The following is a 24,289-nucleotide window of genomic DNA, read 5'->3' on the forward strand; positions in this document are numbered from 1 at the left end:
GTGACATCTACTGTATTATTAGTGAATTACAATGGAATTGAGATAACAGCATTTAATTAAAAAAAAAAAAAGTGTTTTTAATGGTGGACAACATTGATGTCATCGTTCTATCAAGCAAATAGAACAATTAATCATCCAGTGCTGTAACAAGAGTCTGTGTATGTGTAGGGTCTTTAACTATAAGCAAAGGTGGGGGGAAATAATGGAAGTTTGAAATCTTATATACTTGTTAAATTTATCTTCAGAATATTAGAGCTCCTTGGGTTTACTGAAGAGGGAATACTTTTGAGGCTACTGTCCAGCTGTAACATCCTGTCCCTTATGAGTTAGACTATTTATTTATTTATTTATTTATTACCTGGAGGGGTAGGGGTGAGTTCTACAGTCATCTAATAGATGTGGTATGCACATACTGCTATTTCAAACTGCACTAAATACTTTTCCTTCTCTTAAGATGTAAAAGTGAAGTTCCTCTTTCATTTGATCTTTAAAATCCCTATAAATTCTTATTCAGTATAGTTCAAGTCAGAAATGGGGCCTAAGAACAAAACTCTGTAAGACAGATGAGTAGAATTTCCAATAAAATGGGTCTTCATACCTATGCTCTTTCTGCTACTGTGTAGCAGCTTCATAAAGGGTCTCTATAGGCTTTGTTGCTGCAGCAAGGAAATGTAAAGTGCTGTCTGTTTCTATACAAGAGTTAATAGTAACTCTGTTTTTACTGTGCTTAAAAACTGGCCCAATGTGAAGGAAGAAGATTTTTACATATACTAGTATTTCTCCTAGTACAAACCATCCTTTATTTTCCCAGTCCTATTTGACTCTTAAGGTGAAGTGATGTTTTTATTTGCAGTTATCATGGAATCTGAAAGAACAGTCCACACAAGGAAAGTGAGGAATTAGCACATTGTACTTCCAGATGCTATAATTACACTTTTGTCACCTTATTGACAGAAAGCCTAACCTTGGGTGTTTATCATTTTTTCATGTTTAGTTCGTGGCCTCTTACCTATTACATAGAGAAAGGAAGAGATCTGCTAGTTAAACTTCCATAGTTGAAGTAAATTTAGGAATGCATTTTCCACATAAATGTCATGGAAGAATAATTGTTTGAATTGCTCATTATGTGGTCTAACACTGGACCTTTTCAAAATGCATGTTTCTTCTTGCAACTTATTTCTTGCTAGAGTTGCAGTGTTTTACAGGTCTACCAAGCTGTAGCAATCTTATGCAGACAATTGTTTGCTGACAATACATTCCTACAGAAAAAGTTTGAAGACAACAGCAAAGGGATTCCATCACCACGGTAGCCTCATGGCAGAAAAGAGACCCTGAGGAAGGTTCCACAAAATGGACATAAACTTAAAGAGATTGTTAATTTACTTCCCTCAGCCCAACTCCTTGGAAATTTGCTTTGAGCAAAAGAAAAAGTACCACCTTAAAAAAAACTATTGAATGATAAAGTAGGATTCCTATAGGGTCATTACTTGAGCTTCCTTGAAGGAGGATATGCTGAAAATCAGTGAAATGATTAAATAAATTTAGTTTACTCATAGACTAGCAAGCTGCTTTTATGGTGCTGTGAATACTTTGATTTACATGTAAGAGAGTTGCATTTTTCTGATTTAAACTGACATAACACTGAAATCCTATGCCTTTGACAGGAGTAAATCATCCTAAATTAGTAGATTTTGGGTTTTTTTCCATGTCTTTTTTTACAAGATTGTCTACTATGTTTCTTGCATGTGAACTTGCATTTTTTTTCTCTTTTGATAGAAATCACAGCTGTGTTTTAGCACTTGAAATTATGCAGGATGTTTATGAGTTTTGAGTAGAATTGCCAAACCTGAAACTAAAACCCAAAAGTTGTTTCTTTGTATCTTTACTCACTTCTGTTAGGTTTCTTCTTAGCCTTCTGTGCTCAGTAATTCACTTTAGGGGGAGTACAAGAGATCAGGCCACACCTTGAGTACTGTGTCCAGTTCTGGGCTCCTCAATTCAAGAGAGATATTGAGGTGCTGGAAGGTGTCCAGAGAAGGGTGACAAAGCTGGTGAGAGGCCTGGAACACAAACCCTATGAGGAGAGTCTGAGGGAGCTGGGGGTGTTTAGGAGTCAGATATGGGAGGCTATCTCTATGAATTTTAAATGCAAGGGAAATACTTATCTTGGGTTTTGAACTACTTAGTTGGAAAACAAAGTACTTTCATCTTTGCTATGACTCCTAAAAGCAACTGGATTTCTAGGTTATAGTAGGGCATGTATATATGTCACAAGCCTATACATCTGTCTTCAATTTGTAAGGTCCCATTCTAGATATTAACACAGTAGAGTATATATGACTATTATAATGATGTGAAAAAAACCTTAAAGACATCCTTTCTAATAGCAAATAGGTTTTTTTCTGAAAGCATTACATAAATGTCACATTTGCTCAGAATTTTAGGTTTCTTCCACTTAAATCCTTTTTTCTAGGCTCTAGTCCGGTGTGAACAGCTGAAAGGTGAGCTGGAACAGCAGAAGTATCGTCTTGGAAAGGAGTTAGCTGCCCAGCTAAGTAAGAGGACTGATGAAAAAGAGGCTCTGCGAGAAGAAATGAAGAAGGAAAGGGACAACTTGGCAGCAATGGTGAGCTGAGTTGTGGTAGTTTGGGCTGCTTGCCCTCTTAAGAAGACCATGGAGACAAAGTCCTCCAAAAAAGAGACAGAGAGTCCCAAGGGATAGACCTGATCATATTGTAACATTGTTACTCTATTCTGTTTATAAAGTAGTGCCTAGCTGGTACCTCTCTCTTCTCCTCCCTCCACTCCTTTCTTCAGGAAGAGTGCACATCCCTACTTATCTTAGGATCTGTATAGACAGGAGATGACTTCTGCTGGGCAGGGGATTTTGAGATGTGTTATGTGGCCTGCTGGGGCCTTGTAGGCCTGCGGTGGGGAGGGCAGTTTCAGCCTACTCTCAGGCCGACTGAGGATGGATGGGTGATGGATTCTAGAAGGTTTTAGTCTCTTCTCCCAGGCAACCAGCAACAGAACAAAGGAACACAGTCTCAAGTTGTGCCAGGGGAAGTATAGGCTGGATGTTAGGAGCAGATTCTTAATGGAGAGAGTGATTTGCCCTTGGAATGGGCTGCCCAGGGAGGTGGTGGAGTCACCATCCCTGGAGGTGTTCAAGCAAAGCCTGGATGAGGCACTTAGTGCCATGGTCTGGTTGACTGGCTGGGTCTGGGTGCTAGGTTGGACTGGATGATCTTGGAGGTCTCTTCCAACCTGGTTGATTCTATGGTAAGCTTGGCCTAGTTTATGAATGTATTCATTCTACCTGAGTGCCTTCTGTACAAATGTATTTGTAAATCAATTCTCCCTTTAAACTTCCAAGGCAAAGTCTCCTCAAGCGAGGAGGTAAAACTCCTTTCCTCCAAGGGACTCTCGGAATGCTTGTACGGGTGCGCTGGCAAAGCCTTAACCCAATCTGCTGCTGTATTCCTCATAATCCACCACATGAATTTTCTCTGGTTTTGTGTTGCACCAAACGTATCATCCTCTTTAAACTCTCTGTTTCCTTGTCTTTCATTTTGCTTCAATTTTGGATTTGAGAGCTCAGTAGATCATTTTTGCCATTGTTTTAATGCAGTGGTAGGTAAGTGGCCCTTTGAGTCTAGATAACAGGCATTTTTGTCCCTAAGTTGTTGATGTTACACACTTATTTTAGTTTGCTGTTTTGTCAGAGTAGGGAAGGGTTAAGCTTGCACCTGGTTTCTTGTAGAGATCTTTATTTAGGTTGCCAAGTCAAACATTCCAAAGCTGGAATATGTCAAATGTAGGATTCCTTACTGTTTTGAGTAGAAAAATGTGACGTTATTGTAGTTGTGTTTTTCAGAGTGGCTTAATTTCCCTATCCGAAAAAATGTGTTGGAATCTCTTCGCACTTACTTATAAATTCTGTCTCAGAGACGTTATTAATATCTCATCATTGCAACAGAACCTTGGTAACCTTGTTTTAGACTTCTAGATGCTACTGTAATTTGAGTAAAAACATCAGAATGATTTTCTGTCCAGTGGAATTTACAGAGGAAACCTCATGCTAACAGCAGTAAGCCTCTGAGACATGACAAATGAGGAACTTCTAAGGTGACTAGAGAAAGTAATGTGAGGAAGAGTAGAGAGAAAAATGCTCCAAGAATTAGTGGTTTTCATGCTTTATGAGCAACTTTCTAGTGGAGATTTGGGAACAAAATAGTGAATTTCTCCTCTGATTATAAAGATTTTGTTTTTTTTCATAGGTTCATAGAATTGTTTTGATTGGAAGAGATTTTTCAGATCAAGCAAAACTGTTAACCCAACACTGCCAAGTCAACACCTGTCAAAAAATTTGCATATTTTGGGTCTCTCTTTAGAAATAAGGCTTACAGTTTGTAAAATCTGGAGAGCACAGGCTGAACAAGGAGAACTGTTTTAACTGTTTAAAAAGGAGGAGGTTCTTTAGTAGTGTTGCTTCTGAAAAGGCTGGAAAGGTAGTATGAGGAAACCAAGTTGATGTGGTTGTGTTTCTGGTATGATGAGATGAGATATTAATGTTCTGAAGCTGCTACAGCAACCCAAAGCCTTTCACTCTAGTTCCAAATATTAAAATAGGAATTAAGCACACTGATAGGGGATAAATGGTGCTTAAGTAAATGAGTCATTGTAAGCAATCATCAGAAATCTGTTGGCAGGGAAACTGAAATTGAAAAAATTAACCTTACACTGGAGACAATGAGACATTAGTAAGCAATTCCTTGTTTGAATCCTTGCTATCTATTAGGCATTATCTCTGTATGCATCTAGTTGTTCAGTTATACATTTGTTTTAGAGCAGAGTATGCACACCAAAATACAGCCTCTCAGGCAAGCATTTTGTACTTATTTTGGTTTGGTAGAATAATTCATTCCATGTCATCATGTTACTTAGTATTTCATCACCCAAGGAGCTGTGTTTTACTGGAACTGAGTCCCACTTTGGAGTAGTTGTAATAGTTTTACAAAATACTACATATCAATTAAACAAGAAATAGTGAGACTACCATGATTTCATGCTTGGTAATGAAAGATAGGAGATGACTTTGTAGAAAATAATTTTCTATATGTGTGATTTATACCTATGTATGATTAACTACTTTTATGCTTCAGGATTGAGATGGTAGAAATTATATCTTGTACATCAAGTCAACCTTCACAAGAATATTTTGTCACTTAGTTTATGAAGTGATTTGTTTCAAGGGGGGAATCAGCATGATCAATAAATCAGGCAGTTGTATAACTAGTGAAAAATAGTTACGAGTAGATAGTTCTCTAGGTTTGGCTTTGAATTCCTGTAAGTTAACCTAGAACTGCCAGGCACTTTTGTTTCCACTTATTAGTAAGCCTAAGGGCTAAATAGCAGCAGGGTCAGTGTCTCTGTTTTGTTGTTACATGTTTTCACCTTTCTGCAGATTTTGATCTGCATTACATTAGAATCTCTTACATACTATTTCCTTATGGGTTTCGTGCAGCATCGTGCTTTGAGCTGTAACACCAAAATGTTTTGACCTTGAAAATTATTTTAAGATCTGGTGATTACAATGGCAATTCTCCCTGACTGAGGGAATAGGATTTGGTTTTAATCAGTCTAGATAATGATGGGTAAGGTGATGTTTAATAGTACTCTTACAGCTGCAAGACTAATGCAACCAGCTCCTTCTGACACTTTGTTCTGGAGACTAGTGTGGTTGGTGATAAGTTTCAAATGTGGTACTCTGTTGGAAATTAATTCAGAACAATGAAGCCATGGTTAAAATAATTATGCTGGTTTTACTCTGTTTTTGTTGTATGCAATATTGTATGTATTTTGGCTGCATACCTTAGATTTGAAGGAGAAAGATCCACAAGATCTGTGGTTGCTCAAATTGTGTCACTACAGTGCTCTTGGACTTTCTGCAGGTGACAGCTATGTCTGAGAACGTGGCCATGCTGGAGGCGCAGGTAGAGCGAACTACAAGGGAAAAGAACTCTCTGCTTAACCAGTTAGAAGAATCACAACATCAGCTTGCATTTCATGAAATGGAGATGAATAAGGTAGGCATATTTATAAATGAGAATTGAATTTGTTTTTCCATAGCATTATAACCTGGTAGATGGGATTTTTTTCTTTCTTTCTTTGTTTTCCTCTCTATTGGTAAAGAATGTTTAGCATGTACTTAGTTTGGGTCATTACCATACCAAGGGGTGTCAACTTTCAAACTGCAAATAATTAGGCAAAGGTCTTCATTCAGGCACTATAGTCTTCAAAATCTGCTTTAAAGTTGGCTGTTTGTTATTTTAACTTTACTTCATCAGTTTTAACCAAAACAAGGTCATCTTGTCTTCACAAGACTCCCTCCTTCCGCAGTTTGGCAGGCCAGCTTGGCATCTCTTGTTTGCAAATGGCCTTGATCGTTAAGTGCACTAAATGAACTTGTATTCCTGTCCCACGGTATGATAGGCAGTTATCCCACGCAGGTGAATAGTCTGTGTTGTGGTTTTGTTGCTCTGTCCTGAGAGATAGAACTGCCTTTGCATCCCTGTTCTGAATTGGCAAGTCTCAGACATTCTGGAGGAACATCCAGCCATTGAGCTATCACAACTTTGTGTGCCACCCTGACCTTATTCATTGGCCATATAAGTGATATTTGTATTTGCTTGTGATTCTGACTCCGTGTTTCCAAACTTGGTTTGCCATTACTAATACCAGCAAAGAGCAACACTTTTTCCTTCATCTGAATTTTTCCTGTGTGCACTAGAAGTTTGGGGGGAAGGGTGTAATATGGAGGGAGAATCCCTTTTCCTTTGTTCTGAACTATGAGGAAACTGAAAAATCCATTATTTGGGACTGCACCATCTGTTTGATTCTTCAGTGTTACTCACTTTGTATGATGTGTGGGGGAGATGAAGGCAAAGACAGCTGTATTTTTTTTAATGCATTTTGCTTGGAGGAAGTGACATTGCACTTCGTTACATCCTTCACTTAAAGGAAGGAGGGGGTAAAATGACCAAGTTGGCAATTTATGTGGTTTCATATTGGGAGTTTTTAGTTATATACAATATTTCAGTATTAAAAAAAGAACACCTTAGAACTTCACCATTCTTCAGAGCATTTCTTATTTCCAACAGAGCTAAATTCACAAGCTGTCCTTTGAATTTATAAGTGATGCTGTTTGTTAAAGTTAGGACAGTTGATTCTTGTTTTCTTTTGAGTTACTTTGATTGCAGCATGCTTATTTATTTTTACCCTACTTTAAAAAAAAAAAAAGTGAAAACTTGAGGAGGTGCAAGACTGAAAATCAGAAAATAATTTGGATTGTAGAATATGTGTGAGGAGATTATTGAGAAGCACACAGGACTGTAGCAAGAAATCAAAGCGTGTTGCATATTTAGGAAGGAAATTTGAAAACCTAAGTGGGACAGGAAAGCAGAGTGAGATGGAGAGAGAGTTCTCTCAGAGTAACTGTTCTTACTAAGGAATGTGCATGTATTTGGTTGGTTAATTAAGGTGAAATGAAGACGCCCATTTGGAGGTGATCGCACAGGGTAAGGACAGAAAGAGGACAGCTTGTCCACTATCCTCCATTCCCAAAAGACATGATCAAATATAATCTTTCAATTGTCTTAAGATTGGGGAAATTAAAGAAGGATACCACTGCACAACAACAGTGAAACTTGTGTTGAGGGGTTGGTGTGGTTTGTTCTTTTGTTGGTTGTTTGGTTTTGCCTTTGTTTCTCTTCTGTCCCCTAAGCCGTCCCCAGACCCTCAGAAATCAAGTTGTCTTCAGGTAAAAAGAAATGAAGGGGTAACACAAAGAACATCCCAACAGTAGCTGATAATTTGTGCCTTTGTGGAAGTGATACAAGATTTTTTTGAACATTGCTTTGATCAATTCCTCCTGGACTGTTTATATAATTGAATTGGGATTTTTTTTCTGAAGTTTTTATCTTCAATTTGTAGTTAAGTCTACAGTGCTCTCATTTAACTTTGAAAATAGTTTTATTAATACCTAAACATTTTCTTAGCAATGGAAATTTGGCAGGATAAATTATGCCCTTGTGTAAGAGTGTTGTAGATCCTTTAGTTCTAGGCTTTGAAAATGTTGACATAGACTTTCTTGGGATTTTAGAGAGAAAGAGAGGAGAATATAAAACCAGCAACTGTAGTTTAACTGTATTTAGTAGCATGTATATTAACAACATAAATATTTATACTTAGCAAAGTCTTGATCCAAATATAATTAAATCTAGAAGGCACTGCATATTTCAAAGTTAATGACTGTACAGAGAATTCAGATCCACTTTTTATATAAAAACATTTGCCATATGTAGTCTTAAAATATCTGTAAATTAAAATATGCTGCATTTAAATCGCCTCTAGAGGGCACCAAAAGATCTAATTGCAAACCCTAGGCTATGGATTCCTCAAGCTACAGATCATGTTGTCTGTATAATCTAACAGGTGTGTGGAGAAATGCGCTATCAGTTGAATCAAACCAAAATGAAGAAGGATGAGGCAGAAAAGGAGCTCAGAGAGTACAGAACAAAAACTATAAGGGAGCTTGAAATTAAGGACCAGGTAAGAGATAATACTGCTATAATTTTGCAGTTACTAGAATCCAAAGTAGAGTTATTTCAGAAGCTGGAATGATTCATTTTTCTAATACTGATCATTTCGTACTGTTAACTAATTTCTAAATTAATGGCAACAAGCCAGCTATTACTGTTAAATAAATGCCTAATGGTTTACTTATTCTTGTTTTCAGCCCTATTATGTTCAGTTTTACATAATAGTAATCCCATGCTTTATATAGAATTACTCTATCATATGTATTCATACAACGTACTTAAATTCTATGTACTGTAACATGTGTTTTTACACCTTTTGTCACAAATAAATCCACATGTAATTGCATATACATGCAGCCTGACCAAGTCTAACCTAATGATACCAAAAATCCAAATCATGTATCTTCCAGTTTGTTTAAAGATAGAAGCTTAAGAAATTCTGGGTTTCATACAAAAGTGGATTTATGGAAAAAAACAAAACAGCAACCACCCCTCCCCCACTTACCCCCCCTCCAAAAAAAAAAAAACCCTAAACAAGAAACAAACAAAACCCACAAGCAAAAAAAACCAATCCTAGAAAAAATAGCTATATAGAAAATTTACTGGATTATCTAAACACATGTTTTATAATTCTACAAACCCCAGTGTATGTCTTGCAGGTACTCTGTGAGAGAACACATCCTATGCAGTTAGAAAGATTGTTAGATTGTTTGAATAACCTGTGACATACTTGGCAGTGAGTTTGAACAGGTGTATATCTCTTGAAGTATCTTTTTTGCTGAGTTTCTATCTGTGTTTCTCCAAGTATTCAAACTTCCATTTATTCCTTAATAAGTTGTGATTTGCGTGAGTGGATGACTTCTGAATGCACAGATGCATGAGATGCACATGAGGATGTTATTTTTATATGCATTTTGTTATTAGAGCAGCTTGTCCAACAGTTTTTAAATCATTCTTTTTTTCTTGTAAATAAGTGAACAGGTTAGTCCCTGCATAAGAACATAAAGGGGGAAATGCACTATTTGTAGAACTATATTTTAATTTACCAGTTCCCCAAAAATCTTCATGTAAGACAGTAAGTTTATTACAAGCTTATACAAGCTTAGGCTGTGGAAGCAAGATTAATTGAAATTATAATTAGAAGATATGTCAAATCCAGAAGAGAAGGTTATTAGTTAAAGCAACTCTTCCATATGTGTAGAAAATCATACAGCACAGAAAAACAGAGGCCTTAAAGCACTTTGTTTCCAGGGTTGGCTTTTTTTTTTTTTTTTTGGCTTTTGCCTTTTTTTTTTTTTTTTAATTCCTGCATCCTTTAGGCCTAAGGACACTTTGAAAAACAAAAAACAGGCTTGTCGTCTGTGTCTTGACAGATATCACAGATAAAAGAGTTGGCATAATCTTGGCATACAAATAAAACAGGATGTGTTTAATAAGATATTTGAAGAAGTATCTCAGATTTTAAATCGTGTTCTCCAACTTGCTTCAGGATTGCCTCTTCAACATCGTAAAAGCTAACAAAATATTGTAACCTCACCTTTTGAGATACTGGTATTTTATTCAGTGTAGGGATGAATATACTTAAATGTGATGGTTTGCAGTTTTATATCATTTAATTTATGTGAGGGGGAGTTCTTATCAGCAAAGAGATTAGAGTAATTCAGTAATTATGTGAAGTCATTACATTGTTCAAATATGATTGCTGGTTCCTCAACAAAAAGGGAAACTATTTTGAAATGCTCAGGCTCAGCATCTAGCAGCTGTTTTATAGATGTGGCTTTAGTAATCAAAGAAGTTTTGTATAGGACCAAATATTATTTAACGTGCTACAAGGCAACCAAAAAGCGTGTGTATATGTTTGAAGGGTTTATTTTGTTGTGATTCTTTGTTTGTCCAATCAAGTTTTAACAACTGTTAATAAATCATTGCAAATTATTTTATTCAAATTAAACGAATACAGCTCAATTTCATCTAGCTTTGTGTTTAAAGAAAAAGCTAGAATGTTTCATCTTACATGGCACTGAATGACAAACAGTAATTGTTCTTTGGTCTCTCAGCCATGACCTGACCTTCTGGCTAAGAGAGTTGATACCTTCCTTGGCCACCATCTGTTCATAATAAATACCTTTTCTTAAAAGTGAAGAGACAATAATGTGTGAGTATTTTCATACTATTCTCATTAAATAGTGCCTTTTTTTATTTTAAAATCAAAGAATCATTTTTTAGATTGTCTCATGGTGTGCAAAAGTGAGTTTACTCTTCTTTGAACTATGATTGTATTTTCAGTTGTGCCGTGGATATTCATTTTTGAGATGTGTTTTAGTTTATCTGTAGTGACTTTCTAAAAGGAAATGATGTTACAAAGGTGTGCCAGAATAGACGAATCCCCATATATACAATTTAAGATCATCAGTTACTTGTATTTACTGCCATAAATATATGTGTATGTTTATCATACACTGATACTACAAAGTTCTTCAAAACTGAATTTGTATTATTTAGTAAAACTAAAGGAAGTACATGCTTTAGTTTTATTCTCTGTTATTCTACTATCTCTCTTTCTGTCTTTATTACTCAGGTCTTAGAACAAATACCTTGGTATGACTACCTGTTACTAATATTTGACTTGAATATTTCTTACAGTTAAAATGAGAAACAATGTGCAGTGTTACCATTTAAATTGGATAAGTGCTTTGTAATATCATCCATCATGATCCTGATTAACATTTGGATTATGGAGAAAAGCGGGGCCAAAGGCATATACTACAGTTTCTCTGCACAAGAACTGCATCTGTTCATCTGGCTCAATATGTTGTAAAGTAGCATAACCTACTGCCCTCTTCTTTCATTCTCAGTCTTCCCATTGTGGATGTAGCTGTGCTGAAATAACAGTGCTTTTCTTAATACTTTCCCTTCTTGGGAAGAAGCTGTGTAAGTTTAAAGAGTCCAACACCTTCATGGCAGTAAACTGTGTCCACACTAGGGGTTGTACTAGCACAGCTATATCAGAGAAAAGTCACGCCCTAACCTAAATAACTGTTATCAGAACAAAAATTGTGTGGCATATTTGACACAGCAGGACCTGGTTTCTGTAATATTTTTTTTCTGTGAATTTGAAAGCACTGTGTGTGGCATCATTTGTGTATTTCTGATAGAAATCATACATCTGACAGTATGAAATTGGTTCCTCAGATTAGCATCAGTTGCACTTTTTTGCTTTGCACTGTAAAACCGAAAATTAAGTACATGTTAATCGTTTGCTTTCTCTTTGCCTGGAAGTAATTTTTATTTGGTTTAGAAATCTTGCAGGCTTCAAAAAGTAAAAGTGAAAAGAGGGTGTTTTCTGGTTTTGTGTGTCTGGCAGAGCTTTTGTTGTTTTTGGGGGGGGGGGCATTGTTTTGTGGGATTTTTTGGTTGGTTGGGGTTTCTTTTTATTTGGGTTTGTGATGGTGGGGGTTGTTTAGGTTGTTTTGGGGTTTTTTTTGAAGGATGTGGGTTTTGGGTTTTTTTTGTTGTGGGCTTTTTTTTTTTGTTTTGTTGGTTACTTGGTTTTGTTTTGGTTTTGGTTTTTTTTGTTGGTTTGTTTAGGTTTTTTTTCTGGTTGGCTGTTTTTTGTGCAGTCCCGGCCAGTTTGAGCATAATCCTTATTAAATAGTTCTTACCAAGAGCATTGCACCACTGGGAGCTGTGGTCTCCTTGTAATAAAGCAATAGGACATGTTACATCCAACTTCAGAAACTAAGTGAAACTTGTACATTTTGCTTTACCACATTTTGAGGAATCAGATAAATACTTTGTGTAGAAATAAGTCTAAGATGGTAATCTTAATTTGTAAAAAGCTGTTCTTCAAATACTTATGGGCAAATGTACATTGAAGTAGGGGAATACCAGAATTCTGCTCTCTACCTTTTAGGTGACAAAAGCTCCAGAAATAGACCAAAATCCACTTAAGAGTTCATGAGCCCAAGTAAAAAAGTTGGAGAAACGTTGATATGCACAACCTGTGCAAATGGAAAGAGCTACCACATATCAAAGTGTTTTAATTCAGTATGACAGAACCTTAATGGTGTCTCTGCATGCTATAGCCCAGCAGTTTTGGAGACAAATAAAAATCTGCCCAAAACTGTAGTTCAAAGCATTTTGCCAAAATGTGTTTTGGAAATGTTTAGCTCATTTGTCATAAATCCATGATTTATAGTAACTTAATGTAGGTATTGTAAGTGGAGAAATTACTGACTCCATCTTCATAGCAAGTAACGTGGGCCACAAATTTGGGCACATGTCCTGGAAATGCTAGTGTCCAATGCAAGACCAATACCACTCATTCACTGAAATGTCTTTTTATTAATAGATGTCAACCTTTAAAATTCTAGATTTTTTTTCACAGACTGGGACATCCAGATTTTCTGCAACTTGCAGGTTTTAATAATGCAAATGAAGAAGAGTTAGGATGATGTGTTCTGTGTTTTCTTTTAACAGTTGTCTACCTGAAATTTTGTGACCCTGCAGCTCTGGAAGTTCTGTTCTGAAAGGAAATCATGTTAAATCAGTAAACATGCTTGAATACTCCTTGACAGAGAGGAAAAACCCCAAACCTAGTTAACAGCTTGAAACTCTTAACATCAGCTTCTCTTACCTGGCCTGACCTTGAGTAGGCTTTAAAAGAAGTAAACCCAAATTCCATTAGCACAAGAAAGTGCTAAGAAAAGATGATAAACTTTGGGTAAATAAGAAGGGGATGAAATGATAGTACATAATGCTTTGCTTTGTGAATTTTCTGACCTCTTCAGGAGGAATGCTGTTCTAGTGTTAGCTGAACTTATAAACTTGTCAAAATTTTGAGGAAAAAAACACTGGTCTACAGCCCTGAAATACATAATGAAAGAATTAATTACAATTATGATATGACTGTTGCTGCTCTGCTATGACATTACTTTCTTCTGCCAGTCATCAGTTCTTAAATGATGAGTAATATGAGCAGCCTTCATTAAATCCTTTGTCATGTTTCCGTAAGAAACTGAGATTCCCAGTAGTAAAATCTTCATAACCAACTGGTCTGCATTTTCTGCTTCCCCCAAGCAGCTGAGCTGTGTAGAGGAATGATTCTGTTGGACTTTATTGTTCATAGGTGTAGTTGACCCATGTAACCTTGTCATCCAGTGTGACATCACCCTGTTAATTGTGTAGAAAACAAAAAATTATTTAAGTGTATTAAACATCATTCAAAGTAGGGGAAGAAATTGCATAGCTCTTTGTATAGTGTGTATATGCATTATATTTAAGGAAATGCTTCTTTTCTGGTGTGGTTTATTTTTCCTTCCTAGACTAGAAAAATGGTTGCTTTATCAATAGTCATTCTGCTAATAATCAGAACAGTAGGAGTATAAAATTCCTTGACTATTGCCTGTTGCTTGTTACTGCAGAGGTTTTCTTTCTACCCATTCCTTAACTTTGTCCAGGAAAAGAGACAATCCTGTATCAGTAATATCAAACATGTTATTTAAGTAGGAGTAAGTTTTGGTTTTCCCCTGTTTCTCAGTAATGAAGTAGGAGTAGTCTTCCCCTTCTTTTTCTGTAGGCATCTCTTTTTCTGAAATTCTTTTATCAGCAAGCAAACCATCTATTTTGCTCCACCCCATTCTCCCCTCTTGTCATCTGTTCTGTTCTCTCCCCTCTGCTCTGAGGCAATCCATTAAAAAAAAAAAAATCAATCTTGTTCCACTGCAGAACAGTCACTTTCTTATCTCTGCTGGTAGCTGCTAAAAAAGTCTCTAGTACCTCAATATTGTCTTTCTAAAATTTGACTGTGGCAATCTCAATGAGTTTACAATTTTTGTTCCTGCCATAGTATCACAGTATCACCAAGGTTGGAAGAGACCTCACAGATCATCAAGTCCAACCCTTTACCACAATTCTCAAGGCTAGACCATGGCACCAAGTGCCACATCCAATCTTGCCTTGAACAGCTCCAGGGACGGCGTATTGCAGCTCAAATATTTTGGCAATAATTTCAGGGAATTAATATGGTAAAATCCTTATTTAATTTCAGCCATTCACTCCTGTCTGTTTCCATGGGTATTTAACCACAGTATCCAGGGCCTGTGTTGCTTTTTGAGAGTTTGCACAGAGAATGACACCTAACTATTGGTTAATTAAAAACTTGTCTGTGCATGTGTTCATTACATATATATTTAGCAACATTAATTTTTTTGTACACCAGTTAGCAATTCTAGGTGGAAAGTTTTCTTCAAATGGATTTAAAGATGTGCGCATTCAAGAGGTTCTTCCCTCCATATGATCCTAGGAAATTCTTCCAGCGCTCCTGCTCTTCCTAGCATACTGCAACATCCTATTTTTAATTGGTTCTCCATCGTTTTTGAAGCAGAGACTTTGTGGCTGCTGATGTTTGCTTAGGTGGTAGCTTTTGTCTTGAGGGTCTGCCTCTTAGTAAAGCACAGCACTGCTAGGTGCTGTTAGATTACTTTGCAATACAAGTGACAAGAGTACTCTGAGGAATTCAGGAGTCACACCAGATCAGTCTAGCATACTAGCTGTCCAACAAACTACAGCCTGTGTTGCTCATCTAGATTATGTCTTTGCTTGTCCCTCTGGTCTGTAGAGGTTAATTGATTTGTGAGCCAGCCATAATGAAAACTTTTCAAAGGAACCATCTGTGTTCATTGAGGTTACTTCTCTTCTTGCGCTTCTGCTCACTTGAGTTGCCTTTCATGTCATGAAAGAGTTTTGTATTTCTGGTTTAGGCAAAAGGATTTGTAGAATTTGCAAGTGGTTTATGTTTTTAGTGAATTGACTTATTAGAAATGATCTTTATGGCCTTGTGTATGTTTTATTACTCTTTACTTGCATATTGTTACAGTTTTATAATAAATACACTTCCAGAAGGAATTGTTTTCTGTAGCTGCCATTTGAATGGGGAGCAGCAGTAATTCATGTAGGGTGCAAAAAGGGGAAGAAAAGCATCATTGTGACGTAGTGGAGGTCAACCTCATGGTGACTGTAATTCTCTTTATGAATTGGATAGTTTTTCAGGTGCAATATGCTATGTCAGATGGCCATGCTTGGGAGGTCTGAGGTTTAGAGACCACTCAGAACCTGGACTTGTTTGATTGATACCAGGATTAGGATAGAAATGAATGAGAATTATCTCTGCTGCATGTACACTGATAGTCATCCTTCCTCCAAGTAAAATACCTCCTAATCTTGCAATACAAACAGTTTAGTTTTGTCTGTTTTGTTATTTTTTTGGTTATGATTTTGTTATTTTTCTTGCACAAAAACCCACACACCCCACCCAATAAAAAAATAAAACCAACCAAACAACAATGCTTCCCCCCCCCCCCCCAAAAAAAAGACACTACAAAAAAAAAATCCCCCAAAAGAAACAGTGTTATAGTGGGGTGTGGTTTTTCTGTCCCTGGTTAATTAGTATATTAATAAATAAAAAAGACAGAAGTGAGATCAGTCCTAAACAGTGCAAAAATTTCCTAGCACTGATCCATAATATTTAAGTGTAAGTGAATTGCCATGCTGGTGGCAACTCTTAGACTCTAATTCATTAATTATAGTCTCAGTGCTGTGTGCTATCACTGATCCCATTGCTTTCAAGGGCTGCTATAGGAAATGTAACGAAGTGTGTGAGCATCAAGGCCTGTAAAATTTTACTGTGTATTAATTTGAAGTGTATGTGTTTTCATGTTGATTGCCTTTTGGCAATGTCACTGCAAATGCCAACTACCATAGTAATAATATTTTACTTTTTATTACTTTATATTCTTCAAATTTTTAATTCTATTTTATGCTCTTTTAATCTTTTAATAATGATGGAGAATCAAGTATGAAACAAAAAGAAAGTGCTGTAAATTCACAAAAATATTTTCCTCTGCAGAATCATTTTCTGGCAGAATTTATGCAGTGGTATAGTCAGTGCAGAATTTATCTTTTTGGTTATATTGTGTGTTTTCTTATCTGATGTATGATTTTTCTGGTGCAAGAGTGAATGTCATAAATGACTTCTGAATTCATTTGGTTTTAGCATTTTTTTTTTAAATTTATTAAGTTATTTTTGCATTTATTTCAGAGCACAAGTTCTTTTATCACTGCTTAATATATTTTTTTTTTTAAGTCTGTCTTCTCTGTCAGTTTGCTGGTATTTAAAATTCTGTGAAAAACATCTGCTACTTTGGAATTTGAAGGGTTTTTTTCCTACGTGAAGTAGAATCAGCATCAGCATGAGAAGAATGAAACAATTATTTTAGCCTTTAATTTGGCTCGTTTCAAATGAAATTATTATTCCAAGTTATTGATTTTGTAGAGATAAAGTGTTGTTTAGCTAATTAAACAGCACATTTTTACAACGTACATAAGTACTGTTAGGTGAAGATAATTTCAGATAATTTATGAAAAGGGTATTTGAAGACTGATCTGGTGTTTGAAAAATCATCTTCTGTGGTTTCTACTAATTTGCATTTATGTCACTGAATGAGCAACTCCATTGTGTTCACCTAAAAATGCATTGTGGAAATTGGAAGATAATTTTGAACTCATTATAAACTAATGAATGAGATGTGAAACACTTCAGTGTTAAGTGTTAAAAAAAAACCCAAAACCCAAAAAACCCAACAGAAAAGTCCTATAAGCTTTAGAGGATTTAAAATGCAAAATGTGGTTGGGAATATTACTGAAAAATAAATAACTGATATAACATTTTTCTACAGTGGTATTTCATCAGTGCTTTAATTTTTGTTCAGTAAAACTTCTTGTTTGTAACTAATGGGATGTGTGTGTGGAATGGTCTTACTGTCTTTCAGCTTAAAAGTAATGATGTTCCTTGAGGTTTAGCCTGCCATCTTTCAATGGCAAAGTGCCTGTTGATCTTCCTGGGAATTTAGACAACTGCAGTGCACAGCAGCTTAAATAGTACTTTTTCAATTATGTGCAGAAGTAATAAAAATATTAAAGTTGAGGAGTTAAGCACCAGAAGTTGTCTGTTCCAACCTTAATGTAGTCTTGTTGTACATATACATTATGATAATTCTGTTCCTTGTTATACTGAAAATCTGTTTCAGATTTTCTTAAAGGCAAGATTGTCATCTGTCTTTTTACAGTTCTGTGCTCCATCTCTTGTCTCTCACATACGTTGAAAAGTTAAGTACCTTGAAGAAATTCTCTCATCATTGTTGTAAAAAGCTGTATCACAAGCCATAGGCACTGAGGGTTCAAATTAACACTGCATGAGAAGCAGAGTTGTCAGCAAAATACTTTAGTTTGTGGTTTCTGTTTCTCTGCCTACAGTTACACTGGAGCCCAGAGAGCAGCTGCAGAACTGCTTGCAGCTTCCCAGTAGGAGAAATGGGAACTAAAAGTAAAGCAGAAACTAGTTTATGTCTGAGTAGTTTTGGAAAGATGCTGCCTGGTGAAGTTCCATGGAGGAAAAGGGAAGAACTTTTATTGGTTCTGTAATTTCTCTGTTTTAAATTCTGGTTATATTGTGATGATCTAGTGATGGACTGGACTTGGAGTACTTCAGGACAGAGTGTGTTTATGAGACACTGCTTGCTGGAGAGAGAAGGGGGTTGGTTATTCTGTGAACATGTGCAGAGTTGTGAGCCTTCATATGTTTTGAACTATTGCCTCAGTTTTTAAATCAAAGTAACGTGTAGTGTTCAGAGTATGACCTCTCTGTTTTCAGTATGAAGACACATGGCTCATAGTGAAGTACTTTCAGGGGGATTTTTCTGGCATTTCAGAAAGAAGAATTTCACTGTTATCTCTAAATACACCTGAGCTAGATGCTTCTAGTCTCTGAGTCAGTGTTAATGTATTCTCCTAGGCGGCTTTTTTCTGCCATCTTTTTCCCATGAAGCTGTCTGCTGTTTCTTCAGTGTCCATTGCCAGAATTCTTCTACAGAATTCCTTCTTTTCATATAGCTCACACTGAGTACCACTAAATTAATATATTTCCATATACACCTAAGTATATTTCCATATACACCTAAGTGTGTGTGTGTCTGCATAAAACAGCCGATTCTGAATTTTAAAGTTACTGGTGGAAATAGTAGAATTGTTCTTCAAAACCTGTGTTTGCTTCCTTGATACTTTCTATTGAAAGCATGAGATTCCTATGACTCTTTAAAGAGCCTGTCATGGAGTCAGTGTCTGAGAGTTTCCTTCTACATTTTCATGACAACTGAAATCCATGTATGTACTCTTGGGTTAAACCCTGCAGGGTCAACATCTGGCTGATGAAATCGGAATATTTTCACCAGAGGTTCTTGCACTTGGTATTTGCTTCCTTCTGTGGGTCTGTGTTAAAACCTGACTGAGCCTGTTTAACTCTAGGCAATGGTGTAAAGCCCATCTGTTCCTTGAAACTTTTCCCTGAAGGAGTGATCTAGAGTGTGTTTATGCTCTCAGCTGTGGTTGTGCTTTTTCAACTACTTAGTTGATGCTTTTCAACTAACCTGTGGTTGTTTTTAAAGGTATGTTGAATGGATGTATTCTTAAAGCAGGTTTTAAGAATGTTGCAGAACTTGCCTGTCTTTAACTTGTAAAGACAATGAAGAGTTCATGTTCCTGTTTACTGTGAATGGAAAAATAATATTAATGAACAGCTGCTGTTAAGAAGAAGAGTGTAGAGAATGCACAGAGACTTCTGTTGTTCTGTTTGAAATATGCAAGTGTCTCTGGAAATACATGGAAATGCAAAGTATATGTATCTGAATGCCTTTGCACACCTGGTTTTCAAATACTCTGACAATGTTTTTGGTGGTTACATTCTTTAAACAAGAAGAATACTAATGTTTTTGCAGGCAGCATCACTGTCTTTTTGTTTGAACTTGGAATTACTGAATTCATTTGGAAGGTTATTCTACACAAAATTTCATGAACCTTCTTTGAGCACTCTTTGGGGAGAAAGTGTACAATTAATTAGCAAATGAAAAAATTTAAAAGGAACATTATGAACCCTTTTTGTGGATTAAAATACTGTGTCTGTGTGGTTTAGGTTAACAGTTTTGTGGGAGGAAAAGAGACAATGTTATTACAAGGGTGCTTCAAGTGCAAATACTGGGACCAAATTCCATTCATGCGTTCCTGTAAGATGTTTGAATGAATGATGAACTGAAGAAGACATTGAGGCTTGTCTACATAACAAAATGTTATGGTATCATAATAGCTATTGAGCACTAACTCCTTATGAACAAATTTATTCTGTACTTCAAATGACCATTAACAGTTCAGTTGACTGAAAAACATCCCAGTTACCTCCAGCCCCAATGACAAATAATGTTAGTGGGGAGTAGTTACTACCTGATAAAATCACGTTGTTAGCTTATACTCTATTTTACCAGCCACCTTAAAGCATTCTTAGGACAAAATATTATGTCGTAGGTGTATTCCTACAGGTACTTGCATGTCATATGTGGACTTAGAGTAAAATGTATCTGTTCAAAAAATGTTTATATGGTTGGCAGTAGAATTTAATTAGAGATTGTAAGTCCATTATGCTTCACTGTGTTCAAAAGTAGTGGTCATGCAAATTTACTTGTCATTTGTAAAATAAGTTTGGTTTACTTACTATGTTTAGTTAACATAAAGAGACTAACAAAGGACAAGACTGACAGCAACTGGTATGTTTAGGATTCAGGTACAAGTCAAATAACCTGTTTTCAACAGTGGTAAAATCACAAAATTACCTTTATTCCTGTGCATAATATCATGTGAATATGACAAAACAGAATTCAGGTGTTGCTGTTTATGTAATAGGTAAACAGCATTTTAGAAACAGTCCAGTTGGAAAAGACCCTCAGATCACCAAGTCCAACCGCTAATCCTACTCTACCACTTTCACCCTAAACCATATCCCTAAGCTTTTCAACACATCCAGGGTTGGTGACTCAGCCACCTCCCTGGGAAGCCCATTCCAATGTCTAATCCTCTTTCCACAAAACCATTTTTTCCTAATGTCCAGTCTAAACCTACCCAGTCACAGCTTGAGGCCATTCCATCTTGTTCTATCACTATTTACCTGTGAGAAGCACCAACCTCTCCACAACCTTCTTTGAGATAGCTGTAGACAGCGATCAGGTCTCCCCTCAGCCTACTCCTCTTCAAACTAAACAGCCCCAACTCCATCAGCTGCTCCTCACAAGACTTATTGTTTGTTGCCCTTCTCTGCACTCACTCCAGCACCTCCACATCACTCTTGTAGTGAGGTGCTCAAAACTGAACACAGTACTCGAGGTGTAGCCTCACCAGAGCTGAGTACAAGGAAACAATCACATCCCTACTCTTCCTGGATGCAGCATTTCTAATACAAGCCAGGATGCCATTGGCTTTCTTTGCCACCTGACCACACTGCTTGCTCATATTGAGTTGCTTGTCAGTTACAACCTCCAGGTTCCTTTCAGCTGGACAACATTCCAGCCACACTTCCCTAAGCCTGTAACACTGCTTGGGGTTGTTGTGGACTGAGATCAGGACCTGGCATTTGGCCTCGTTGAAGCTCATTCTGTTAACATTGGCACATTGACCCAATCTATCCAAGTCCCTCTGTAGAGCCTCCCTACCCTCACGAAGATCAACACTGCTACCTAACTGCTGGTCCCAGTGCTAGAGATTGAAGCAAAGTAGGTGTTAAATACCTCAGTCTCTTCTACATCCTTAGTTGCTGTGTTTCCCTCTGCATAATAAATGATGACCAGAGCTATCCTGTATCCAGCAGTTTCTGAAGGTTACCACAGTTCTGCAACAACTGCTGACTTTCTAGAACTGTGAATTTGAAGCACAAATATGGAAGGCATTGCATGAGAAAAGAAAAAGCTCACTGAATGCATGTATCTCTTAAACCCTTTGATGATAACAGGGGTGATCTCCTTGCTGTCTGCAACTATCTGAAGGGAGGTTATAGCCAGGTGGGGGTTGGTCTCTTCTCCCAGGCAACCAGCAACATAACAAGGGGACACAGTCTCAAGTTTTGCCAGGGGAGATATAGGCTGGATGTTAGGAGGAAGTTCTTGCCAGAGAAAGTGATTTGCCATTGGAATGGTCTTCCCAGGGAGGTGGTAGTGGAGTTGTCCCTGGAGGTGTTCAAAAAAAGACTTGATGAGGGACTTAGTGCCATGGTCTAGTTGATTGGATAGGGTGCTAGGTTGGACTGGATGATCTTGGACATCTCTTCCAACCTGGTTGATTCTATGTCTTTAAATAGGATACACATTCTGGCTTTTCTTAAGAATGCAATTTCAAATACTTTAATTTGCTGGTTTTGCAGTTTTTATCAACAGACTACTGTTCTAAACCAAAACTGTGCATTGTTTTTCAGGAGCTTTGATAACATTGAGGTTTGTTGTCTAAAAATATATCTCTATGTGTTTATTGAATATACTTTCTTTTGTTCCACAATTTTCTAAGAAAATAGAAAAACTGGGATTAGAGCTGAATGGAAACAAACAGCGCTTGGAACAAGCCCAGCAGGATGTGACAGGAGCCAGAGAGGAGTGCCTAAAACTGACAGAACTACTGAGTAAATCTGAGCACCAACTGCACCTCACCAGGTACCCCTTATCCTATTACATGCTGTAGTACCAATTCCATTCTGCTAATTTTTTTGCTACAGGCTTCCCCACAGTTGTTAAAGTACATGCACTCTCTGACTACACAGGCAGCCCTTAGTCACGTTACACATGGAGAGTGAAATAAGTGAGTTATCAACTACAAAGTGAGTTATGAACACTAGTTTACAAAAACAAATTACTGGTGTGAAGAAAAGGCAATGTTCAGCTCCAGTGATGTGGTAGAATGCTTTTGGGTAGAAAGATCAGGGGAGAGTCAGCTACATTTTTCTTATGTTTGGTAGAACAAAGATACTTTAAACGTTGTTTGAGACTGTAGTGTTGCAGCAGCACCTTTAAGTGTAGGAGTTCTTAGATGATTAATCTGAAGTTTCTGCAGTAGAATCACCAGGAAAGTATAAATTAGCATAATTGTGTTAGGCTCCTCCATTGAAGATTAAACGATCAAAAGGTAATGTTAATGTCTGAATAGGAGATAGGCTCAAGTATGCAAGGAGGGCATTTAAGTCACCTGCTCAGTTGAGATGCAGTACAATTCAAACACTGTGACAAGAGACTTTGCCTGAGTTTATTCCATTGTTGGATATAGCTGCCGATGTCATTTATTGCACTACTCATTATGCATTTCTAGAAAACACCAGAAGGTTAACAAGCCAATTACTCATTGCAGCTTGAATTTTGGTAACTGCAGGAATTTTTCCTTTTGCCACAGAAAATGCTATTGTCTGACTGTTTATGGAGTTTTTGTTGTGTGGGGGTTTTGTTTTGTTCCATCACCTTGCATGGTCATCCAGAAACAAATCTGGCAGCTTTTTTAAGGAAAAAAAGTTACCTTAAATTTTACATGGCAGGGGAAAACCCTGAGACTTATGTGATTTAACAGAAGTCTGCGTGTTTATCCAAGTCTTATACTCTTTGGGCTCCATGAGAGTTCTGCCATTGAGTAAATGGAAGTAAAATAGAACCTCTTCTAAACTATTAAATTCAGTGAATCCTTTTTTTTGTTGTTGTTCAGCTACATTTCTGTGTAATTCTGAGCACGGTTGTTTAACAGATGGAAGAAAGTACCACTCTAACAGCCTGTATTTAGAGAAAAAATATGCTAGAGGTTAATGAACTTGAAAAAAGTTTTGGGTGAGTTGTTAAGATATCTAAAGTTTGGATTTAGCAGAACTTTATTAATAATGATTTGTTGTGATAGTTAACCAAATGGCTTACCACGCTTCTTTTAGCAAAAGGCTGATTATATGCAGTAGGGCTCTGGATATCTTGGAGAAAACCTGACTAGCTAATTTTTTTTTAATTTGTGAAAACACTGGATGTATTTAAACTTCCATTACTTAAAGCTGGATATCTAACATGCAGATGATTCAGGTACCTCTTCAATCTATGGTCTGTGACTTTGGGAAGTTGCTGAGATGCAAATCATTGGAACGCGGGAACAGTATTTTGGGCAAGTAATGCTCTGTGTTGGCCTTATTTCCATACAGTTTCACAGATGTCTGCTTTTTGAGACAGATGCTGAACTGCCACAGCTTCTTTGTCTGACTTAGTGAGTGCAGCCTCTCTTCTGCAATGTTCTAATCTTTCTCTTTTTTTTTACTTCATGTTATGGCCTCTGCTTACAAGCCTGTGTATAAGTATCAAAATGTTTTCTGTGCTGAAATTTAATTGTTGGAAATATGTAGGAGGGTGGGAAATAGGTTCAAATCTTTCTCCTTGATATTTCCCAAATTCTGTAATACTTTGTTTTCTCTTGGGTTTTGTGTCCTCAACTTTAAATAGTGTCTGTCTGCTTTCCATGAGCACAGTAGGTGATATTGCTGTCATGAATGAAGAGAGGGAGTGGAAAAAGGAGATGAGAGATTCATTGCTCCTAAGCTGTTTGTTTTTCTACCTGTGTACTTGCATTGGTAGGGCAGGGTTAGAGATGTTCTCACATAGTCGTCTCTTTTCCTTGAGTGACAGAGGAAAAGATCTACTGAAATGAAATGGTTTTTTTCAGCCTGTACACTTCTTCATCCTTTCAGATCTCTTTCTGCTAGAAGAGATTTTCTGTATTAGTGAAAGTCTAAAAGATAGACCTCTGCTGTA

The 24,289-nt window shown here is 36.9% G+C and overlaps 1 protein-coding gene across 1 annotated transcript in view; it reads left to right on the forward strand.

Annotated features, from left to right (window-relative positions):
- Window positions 1-24,289, forward strand: part of SDCCAG8 (SHH signaling and ciliogenesis regulator SDCCAG8) — a 111,214-nt gene that overhangs the window by 17,709 nt on the left and 69,216 nt on the right. The window contains exons 9-12 of the mRNA XM_064158653.1: window positions 2,474-2,626; window positions 5,955-6,089; window positions 8,497-8,613; window positions 22,035-22,177. Of these exons, the coding sequence (XP_064014723.1) occupies window positions 2,474-2,626; window positions 5,955-6,089; window positions 8,497-8,613; window positions 22,035-22,177 (548 nt within the window). The remainder of the gene's footprint in view (window positions 1-2,473; window positions 2,627-5,954; window positions 6,090-8,496; window positions 8,614-22,034; window positions 22,178-24,289) is intronic.

The sequence above is a fragment of the Pogoniulus pusillus genome, chromosome 18 (genome assembly GCF_015220805.1).
Source record: "Pogoniulus pusillus isolate bPogPus1 chromosome 18, bPogPus1.pri, whole genome shotgun sequence".
Lineage (NCBI taxonomy): Eukaryota > Metazoa > Chordata > Aves > Piciformes > Lybiidae > Pogoniulus > Pogoniulus pusillus.